The sequence below is a fragment of the Mesoplodon densirostris genome, chromosome 12, assembly GCF_025265405.1.
Source record: "Mesoplodon densirostris isolate mMesDen1 chromosome 12, mMesDen1 primary haplotype, whole genome shotgun sequence".
NCBI lineage: Eukaryota > Metazoa > Chordata > Mammalia > Artiodactyla > Ziphiidae > Mesoplodon > Mesoplodon densirostris.
This window is the reverse complement of record NC_082672.1, coordinates 67154543-67165020: the sequence shown is the minus strand read 5'-3', so window position 1 is coordinate 67165020 and position 10478 is coordinate 67154543. Positions and strand designations below refer to the sequence as shown.

At 36.4% G+C, this 10478-nt stretch overlaps 1 protein-coding gene across 2 annotated transcripts in view; it reads right to left on the bottom strand.

Annotated features, from left to right (window-relative positions):
* Positions 1-1564: 1564 nt before the first annotated feature.
* MAP3K7 (mitogen-activated protein kinase kinase kinase 7) overlaps positions 1565-10478 on the bottom strand; it is a 69884-nt gene continuing 60970 nt past the window's right edge. For both annotated transcript variants that reach the window (XM_060114354.1, XM_060114355.1), the window contains 3 exons: positions 8129-8190; positions 7321-7436; positions 1565-4784 (listed from right to left, as the gene is read on the bottom strand). In XM_060114354.1, the coding sequence (XP_059970337.1) occupies positions 4604-4784; positions 7321-7436; positions 8129-8190 (359 nt within the window). In that variant the 3' untranslated portion in view covers positions 1565-4603. The remainder of the gene's footprint in view (positions 4785-7320; positions 7437-8128; positions 8191-10478) is intronic.

The following is a 10478-nucleotide window of genomic DNA, read 5'->3' as shown; positions in this document are numbered from 1 at the left end:
ATCTACAGCCCTCTAAAACCTACATTTGCCCTCAAAAACTGATACTGAAAGGTTTTCAAGCATCACTAAAAATGGTCTAATTAAAAATTCCTGGGACTTCCCTAGCAGTCCTGTGGTTAAAACTTCTTCACCTTCCAATGCAGGGGGTGCAGGTTTGATCCCCGGTCAGGGAGCTAAGATCTTTCATGCCTCGTGGCCAAGAAACCAAGAACATAAAACAGAATCAATATTATAACAAATTCAATAAAGACTTTAAAAATGGCCCACATCAAAAAATTCTTAAAAAAAAAACCTCTCAAAGGAGTTAACTCTTCGAGAGGAGAAAAAAGCTTAGAAAAAGGACATATTGTATCATTTATGTAAAATTCTAGAAAATGAGAACTATTTTATATTGTTAGAGAGCAGACCAGTGTCTGGGGCTTGGAGTGAAGGGAGGGATAGATGGCAAGAGATGAGAGAACTTCTGGAGGTGATGGAAATGATCAGGATGTTGGCTGCTGGGTGGTTTTACAAGTGTATACAATATGTCAAACTCAATAAATTGCATGCTTTAGATGGATGCAGTTTACCGTATAAAAATTACACCCCAATTATTCTTAAATAAGACCCCCACACCCACAAAAGGGGCAAAAAACAAACCAAAAACAACCAAAAAACCTGGGCTAAGTCTCACTTTCCTATAGAGTGGAAAACGAGTCTAAAGACCAAGCCGCACAGCCCCACAACCGGTATTTCCATTTGCAGCGCGTCCTTCAGGTGTGTGGGTGGGTGCAGGGTGGGGCGGAAGACTGGAGATAACCCCACCCATCCAATAAGTGAGTGAAAGAGCTGAAGCACCTCGGGACTTAGTGAGCATTTTAAGTTACAGCACAGCCAAGTGGCTTAAAACACAGACTTGGCTTTAAAAGACAAATATGGGTCTCAATGTTGGGTTTAAAAGTGGGCACAAAGTCCCTGTGCCTGCAAGTTTAAAGTTACCTCACGTTCCCCTTCCTTTGTTTGCCATTCCATTTTCCTTCACGTGGGCTGATAGTGGCTGCTGAGTCTCCAGGCATGTAATTCTGCTGAAATCAGATGATGATGGAAAAGCAGACTCAGGCACAAGTCTTAACCTTTAGAAGCCTATTTTCCCACCTGTGAAATGGGAACACCATCTAACTACCATGTGACTGAAATGGACATGTCACTTGGCATTAGCCACAGCAGCTTGGCTCATCACAGGTGCCCAGTAAATATTTGTTGAGGAATGAGTGAATAAGCAGGTATATTTACTAAAGTGAAGGCAGAGTTTATAAGAATGTGTGTGTGCACAGATGTGTAGGTTAGAGGGCTAGTAGGTTGATAAAGAAATGAAATACTTAATGTAATTTAGATAGACTACAAGAAATCAGGTTTCTAATGAGCAGAAGTGTAGTGATGTACACCGTGTTATACTTTATACAAATCAGGATTCACTGAAGCTGTGAAGAGAATCCATTTAACCAAAAATTAGAATTGGAGGAAATGATGTAATAAGTGGCCAATCACCCAGCCTCTCAAAAATCATGATTATGTTACAACAGCATTGAGTATTACGATTACTGACTTTTCAGTTTTTATTCGATTTTGTATAATGTAAACATGCTGCTTGAGCAGAACACCCCACAGCTCATTTGCTGATATAAATCATTTACCATTTTTATGACCAAGTTTAGAGTAACAATCTGAATTTTATTACAAACAAAAATAAATCTAAAAAGCTTCCTTCAATTATACAGTATGCACAAGGATTTCTGCATCACATCATTTTACATAACATGTTCTGAATGACAGAAGTAGAACTTCCTACCATTTGAAGAAAGGAGCTGACCACTGAAAACCACACACACTTACATAAAGAAACAAGAGTTTCACAGGGAAGGCCTGTGATCTGGCTACAGGCAGGAGCTGAAACTAGGAACAGAAAAGAAACTTGCAGAAAAAAAAAAGACATTTGATGCTCTAAAATACTTCACCAAAAATGGTCAAACATTTGTAAACAACTTTTAAACAGACCTCTTCAATATGCTATGTTGCTATAAGAAATATTATTAACTGATTTTTATTTGACTCAAAAAAGCTATTTTTACTGCTGAGGAGTATTTCCCTGTAAGTTAGATAAAAGCTTTGTTTTCCTTCCCTGGAGGTAAAAATAAAATGTAATTAGGGCTTATTCAAGGATTGTTTGTGAATTTTTCAGATTGGGGCCTCTTAGATACTTGTTTGTCTGTTTGCTATTTCCACCCCCCAAAACGAGGGTTAGAATAAATGTAAGACCGGATTTGGCTCCTTGTTAACACCTCTGTTTGAAGGGCTGATGGGTGAGAACACTGATGAAACTGGCTGTGGATTTTAATCATCCCTCCTATCCTTTTCTCCCATCATCAAGGATAATAAGGACTTAAAAAAATATGAGCTTGGCAAGTACTTAAAAACCAAGTAAGGCTGAATTGCACTCAGTGTACGGGACCGCTACAGTACTGAAAATCCCCAGGAACATGCTGTAAACAAACGAGCAAGTGTTCAACAGGCTTTTTTGCATTTGGCATCATGACTTAAAACTACTATTTTCTTCCATTTACTTATTTGGGATATTTTAATGAAGTGATTGCATGTAGTAATAACAACAATAAACTTTCCCTTTAAGTGTGTAGTGTATAGCAAAAACACATTCGTGACTAGAAATAAAATCTGAAATCTAAAATGCTAAATCCTAATGGAAAAGTTCAGCCTTAGCATCCACACTTGGCTACCTCATGCTCTGGGATAATTAGAAAAGTCTCTAAACACTGACTAGGTCCCTTTTGGTGGAGTGACAGATGTACAGACAAGCAGCAATACTATGGAAGAGTGAAGCTTTTCCTTAGAGTTATTTTCTGTGCCAATTTTATTTTACTATTAATACATTAAGCCTAATATCACTTTCAGCTAGGTAATTAAATTACTTGGGAATGAAAATCTCCTTTTATTTAAATGAAGTGATGGTCGATATTTACCAGAAACTTTTTAATAATAGATTCTGAAGAAGCTAAAAATGACACAGTTTAGTACAAACTGTCCTTTACCTTTATTGCTTGTATACACAAGGAATACATTATAAAACTCAGTGGGAAGAAGAAAAAATAATGGAAGAAAAAGTTACCTGCTTTAGTATTTTTAAGAATAGTTTTGATAAATTCTTAGATCAACTTGCTTATCTGAAATAGAGCAAAACTACAATACAATCACGATATAATTCTAATAATCACAGCAATTATGCTTTCATTTTAAATTTTCTCTTCATAAAACATTAATGCTATAAAAATGAGGTCGATGACATCCCTACTTAAAAGACACCTTGTACTGGTATCAAAATGTAATTAATTTTAATACCAACTGAAAAAATAGAGCTTATATAGTTTATTATTTCAATGAAGTTTTATTATTACTTTTATTTTCAAAGTTGGTAGCAAAGTTACTGTTAACAATATAAATTTTCTATTTATAAGTGAAATTCCTTTAAAAGTGTTGAAAGGCAGCAGGCATCTAGGGGCGCTTGCAAGGAAAATCAATCATTCCAGTATCGATAATAGGATACTTGATGAATTTAGATCTACTCCTTTAACTTCCTCATTAACTTGTCCTGATTTGCCAGTTTTTTTGCTCATTTGGTATTGTAAAAGAAATCTAGGCCCAAGCCTTTTGGCTGGAGCAATTATTTCCATTTTCCATGATTTCTCTTCAGTTTTTCAAATATACAGTAGAACAATCCAATAATCATTGCAGGAAGGAATGATCATTTAAGCTGATCATGTTCATGATCATGTTCATTTACCTTTTAATTTCATTTGAGGGATATTAATATTAGAGTCATAAAAGCTTTACAGTTTCAGCACACATCCACGCAATCACAGAATTAAAAATCTTTATACCTTTAAAAAAAAAGGGTTCCATTTTGTTCAATGTATCATAGACAAAGTTTAGTCTAATGAAATATGCTTTTATTAAATACAGCAGCCGCCACTTACCTTTAAATATTTCATGGATAAAGTTCAGTACTGATCCAAGGAGGCTGGCATCAAAGTCCTCACTCTCAACTATCCCTAAAGGTTCTGTATTTCTAAAATGTACCACCAATTATTCTAGATTTATAATACCCTGTCTTTATCTTGGTATATACCATTTTTTGGAAAAAAAAATATTGGTTTTTTGAGATGAGATACAAGAACAAAATCATTCTTGAGGTTCCACCTCGAAAAAAAGACGATGATTGCTCATAGCAGCTAGTTTGATACCCCTTTTGTTAGGCTAGCCTTCACACAACGAGCATGCATATACAGCCACGGTTTACTGCATCTGTTTTGAAGTTGAGAACTGCTGCTTATTCAAGTACAGATGCCCCCATGTTATATGAGGAGACAGTTGAATTGCGTGTCCACCATGAGAAAAGGAAAATAAACGATGAAACAAATGCAGCAAATATAGGCAGCTGGCATTCAGAACACGCCAAAAAGCTAACACTCATGAATTGTCATTATAAGGGTTTTTCTTTCCTTTAAAAAAAAGTCTTTCTTTGCATATTTTAAAATTTAACGGTCCCAGAGAATCATGAAGTGCCTTGTCGTTTTTGCTGCTGACTCCTGATGACCTCTAGTTGTTTTTTGCACTGCTGATAGTAAGTAGAAAGGCTTTTGTTTTCATCTAAAAGCTTTTTATGTTCCTGTACCAGACGAGATGTATTTTGCTGGTCCTTTTCATCCTGGTCCAGTTCTGCAACTAGTTCTTGCCTAAAAACAAATACCACATATTACACAGGATGGAAATATTCATACCTTAATAGCTGATGATGGAAGCTCAATTAATCAGAACTTCTTTCTGGGTCTATCATTATGCATCTTAGGTACACTATTCAAATATAATTATGGGCTGGAATGGAAACTATCATCCGTTCTTCTGGAGTAACCATACAAATACCATAATCCTTTTAATAAGTAACTGTAATTAGATAAGTAGTGAAAACAGATAAAATGGTATAATAAAAGTGGCAGAAAATTTCATTTGGTATCCCTTTTGTGTAGGAAGGAAGAAAAAAAGGCTGGGAAGGGCTTTTATCTAGCTATCCTTGAAAGTAACACTTGAAGTTTTAATCATTCACATTCTACTTTTTTTTTTGCGGTACGCGGGCCTCTCACTGTTGTGGCCTCTCCCGTTGCGGAGCACAGGCTCCGGACGTGCAGGCTCAGCGGCCATGGCTCACAGGCCCAGCCGCTCCGCGGCATGTGGGATCTTCCCGGATCAGGGCACAAACCCGTGTCCCCTGCAACGGCAGGCGGACTCTCAACCACTGCGCCACCAGGGAAGCCTCACATTCTACTTTTATACTCACGTATTCGTATTCATATTCTGAAACCACAATCCTATTTAACTACAGTGCAAAGTGGTAGCTAACAAAACGTCTGCAAGCTAGTTAAAATAGGTGCTATCCAACCTAAATCTCCTTCCTATTTTAAAATAATGAGAAGAATACAAAATACCACTTACTCTTGCAAACGTTTTCGGGAAAAACCAGAGTCTTTTATAGGTTGATAAATTTTTTTGTTTTTTTTTTAAATAAATAAATTTATGTATTTATTTATGGCTGCATTGGGTCTTTGTTGCTGCGTGTGGGCTTTCTCTAGTTGTGGCTAGTGGGGGCTGCTCTTTGTTGTGCGTGGGCTTCTCATTGCAGTGGCTTCTCTTGTCGTGGAGCACGGGCTCTAGGCATGCGGGCTTCAGTAGTTGTGGCACGCAGGCTCAGCAGTTGTGGCTCACGGGCTCTAGAGCGCAGGCTCAGTAGTTATGGCACACGGGCTTAGTTGTTCCGTGGCATATGGGATCTTCCCAGACCAGGGCTCGAACCTGTGTCCCCTGCATTGGCATGCGGATTCTTTATAAAATTTTATTTATTTATTTATTTTTGGCTGCGTTGGGTCTTCCGTTTCTGTGTGAGGGCTTTCTCTAGTTGCGGCGAGCGGGGGCCACTCTTCATCGCGGTGCGCGGGCTTCTCACTGTCGCGGCCTTCTCTTGTTGCGGAGCACAGGCTCCAGACGCGCAGGCTCAGTAGCTGTGGCGCACGGGCTTAGCTGCTCCGTGGCATGTGGGATCTTCCCAGACCAGGGCTCGAACCCACGTCCCCTGCACTGGCAGGCAGACTCTCAACCACTGCACCACCAGGGAAGCCCCCAGCCTGATAAACTTCTTTAAGTGCCTTTTTTTTGGGGGATATTATGTATTAGCTCCTAAAGTGAGGCTGCTGGAAATAACTGAATAAGTAATGAAAAGTCCTCAAACAAAACGTTACTAGTAACATTTCTTATTTAAAGTATTTAAAAATCAATTAAACCATCATATTTTTTACAGTGCCCACAATTCACCATTTGTTTTTCTCTAGCATAGAACTCCTCTTTCAAATGATCAAAGTATGAAAAAATTATAGGTTAAGTATAAGAAATACATATTGAGACATAAGAAATCATTTTTTTCTTATCATAAAGTGCCACAGAATTCCATAATTAGTCCTACAGTTTGCAGACTCTAATATTTAATCTCCTATTTAGCCTTTAAAATATTAAGTTGAATTCCTCTACATCACTGTATTAGTAAACTGCAAAAAAACTACCTACCACCATAAATCAGCTTCATAGGTTATTTCATGAAGGTCACATTTAAGAAAACTGAAATACTGTTTTTTAAAGAATCTCAAATAGAGAAGTATGGAAATGGGACTGTATTTCTTTAAAAGGGGAGTAAAGCAGTCTCTGTATCTCCCAGAAAAATGTGTGTAAGTACAAAGCTCCCTAGAAAAACACTCATAGATATGAAATAAAGCCCTCTAATAAGTAATTCTACTCTCCTAAACATACACCTGGCAAGAATATATCTACATATATGTTTCTAAGATAAAGCACAACTGAACGTTAGTAAACCAAATTATTTTACCTTTGTCCAAAGAAACAATACATCTTTATAACAATAAATCTAAACAGCTTTTAACTTTAAAATTCTGAGAACATAAAACACATGGTTATGAACACTAGTTTATTTCCCTTAGTTATATTTTTCCTAATATAATAAGAAATAGTCAAAAGAGATGAGTTTTGAAGGGAAAATTAGCCGAAGGGTACTTAAAACTTAAACATAGAGAAAATCTCCACATTAGAAATATGCTTAGTGATTAATTCTAAAAATTATTAAGTTTTCATGTCTTTAAACAATATTGCACCTTAACACATTTTAAACTCAAAATACTAATGATTTATTCTTATTCATAAAAGATAACTTACTTTCTCTGTAATAACAATGCAATTTCTGTTTGGACTTTCATATATTCTTGTGCCATTTTACAATGCTGTTCAAACACTGCCATAGATTCTTTGGAGTTTGGGCATGGTGCTAGAGGCTGAAAATAAATCAGGAATGTTAAAACATAATTAAATCAAACTCAATATCTAGCTGAGAGTTAAGACAGAGACTGTGATATATTTTTATAGCACTAAAGCAATGATCTTTTAAAAATAAGTGTTAAACCAGGCCTAGAAAATCTCAGTGCCCTTTTGTCAGCGTTAACTCAGATCTTAAATTTACACTTGCTGCTTCAACACTTTCTTGTTGTTACAGAGAACCACGAGTAGAGTACTCTTGGCCCCTGGTTTTTACATTTCAGGTTGCCAGACTTTATTATACTGAAAGATGTTTATAGTTGTCACACGCATGAGGAGACAATGAAGTACATTACTTGTATTTTCAGTCACCATGAACATGCCAAAGTATTAAGCAGAAATGAGCTTATATGGCTTTTACATTTTAATGCACTAAAAATAAAGAGCAAAATGCTATTCTTGGCAGTCTTGAACAAAGATATGAGTATTTTAAGATGATTGTTAGAACAGGAACAGTGATTTTGGCAATTTTAATTTTGATTGACTTAACTGAGAATCAGTTATTTCAGCTTGATTTTTAAAAGTTTAAGGAGGTCAACTAAAAGCATAAATAAATGAATATACAATAACAGACAGGAACACAACCATCAGCTTTAAAGATAAACTTCTCTAAAAGGAAAAAGTAAACTCTGCTGAGAAAGTACTCCTTTACCTGTAGTTGGTGATCCAGTGTAAGATAAGCCATTGGGATGGAATTATCTGATCCATTGGTATCTGGAATTAAAGGATGTATTTTATTTATTTTCTGTTACAAATAATTAGAAACAAAAAACAAGAAAGCATGCATGAGATAATGGTATTGTTTTTCTTAGAGTAAAATAAAAGTTATTGCTACTGGTAATTTTTGAATTCTAAAAGTAAACAGAGGACATCCAATTACAGATAACTGGAATACTCTCACACCTACAATTTAAGTTGGCTATAAGTTGAATAGAATACAATATATTAAAGCATGTAAGCCCTTGTTTAATTAAAAACAAAAACAGTGATATGGGACCTTTATATTTTAAATTCAGTCGTAACTGACTCTACGTAATCAAATCCCACATTCTTTCTTTCCTTGATCATGCTAAGTTTACTCTAAGGCTGTGTCAGCTCCGGCAACATCAGTGTTCCTTCACAGGGAAAGGGGGAAAGCAAGAGGCACTTTCTCTTCCAGTGGATCACCTTCAATTGGTATAGATTCTAACATGAGCTGCCCATCCCACTCCTCCCAATGAGAATCATTGCAGAAAATGAGAGATGTTATTGACGGGAGTATGTTACACACATTGACAGTATGGAAACTGTGACTCAGTATCATGCCAAAAACAGTTAAAAGGGTTAATTCAAACAACCAGCCAATTTTATCAAACTATTTGAACAGACAGGTTTTGTTTATATTTCAGAAGAGGTAAAACTGCCATAACAACTTGCAAGAGAAGCATGGGATGGTTGCTTCCCAATATTAACATTTATGTACAACAGTTCCAGAAGCAGGAAGAATCACTGTGACGTAATATGGACTTTCCTATTTCAGAAGCAGCTGCTTTCCCATCGTTTATAATAGAGAATAAGCGAGCTAAACAAGTGAGCCGTTCAGCCCTTTTTCTATAAGCGACTCCTTGACAGAGTGGTGCGGATGAAGGCAGGCAAGGTCAGGACGACAGCAAGGTACTGCCTCAAATGCAATAGGAATCCAAGACAGTTTGACGGTTCAGTAACCTCCTAATTTACTGCTGACGGATATTCTAGCTTCAGTTTTTTTTTTTAAAGGCCATTAAGAATGTGCTTGCCAATAACTCCAAAAGCGAAGCTAAATCAGACCAAATGAGATAATGCATGTAAGGAATACCATGCAGTGCTAGCTAGCCTATGGTGCTGGTGGTGGTTATTATTATTGTTTTAAAATTACTGTTATTGATACTAAACGAAGAATTGGAAAAGGAGGGCAATTTTAAATACTCAAGTTTACATTTCAGATTAAAAAAGTAATGTTAATCAAATCCTGGAGTGCACTAAAGAAGGAATAACAGAGGATTGCCTAAGAGAGCCTTTACCCTAAAGTTATATATTAACAGAAAGGTTTTTCTGAAATGGCTAAATAAGAAATACATTTGTTTCTCCGACGAAACCTCTCCCCACCCCCTTGCAATAGTTTCAAATAATGCTCCCACCAAACACTGCTTTCCACAAAACTAAACTGATTAAAAGTGACTTCCCCCTGACCTTATTGGAAACATTAAGTGTCTTGAAAGAGTTTTTTCAACTTAATATTTCCACTCCTATCGCTCTTTCTTAAATCTTTGATACCTGATATATCCTTCCTATTAAATCAGTCCCCTATATCCAATATGTATTTCAGAATTAAATATATCAGTGTTTCACAGTATTCTGGGGGTGAAAAAAAAAGTCCAAGGATTGTGCTACTCAAACAATTTTAAAGCCCTTTGAGAGTGGGAAACTTAAGGTCCTTTATTGAATTTCATCTGTTCTCTGAAACCAAGACATGAGATTTTACTTTCTCACTTAAATTGAAATTTAGCTTTCAGTTTCTAGTTACAAGATAGCAAGGCTATGCCGCAAAAGTTTGTTTTTTAATTGCTGATCAAATCTAACCTCTTTTCCTAAATATCCAGATTCACACTGATTTGGTTAAGTTAGGTGCAATCTCTTTTCTAGCCCCTTAAACACAGTACTTATAACTATCTCATATTCTCTATGTGCTCCCTTCATGTGGAATGCTGTCTTCTCCTATCTGCTTTATGACTAAAGAACAACAGTGACTAATCTCACTATTTTACAAAAAAGTCACAGACTATGCCAGGATTATGCTTATTTATAACTATTAAAACATTCGGTGTAGTAGTTTGTTATACAGCATGATGAATTTATTTTTAATGTGTCAGTACTGTAACTGTAATCAGAATGCAAGCAATGGGGCATGTCTTATATTTCTATCTTTGCAAAGTACTAAGCACAGGACAAACTCGTGAGTGAATGATCCCCCTGTGCACCGTTCC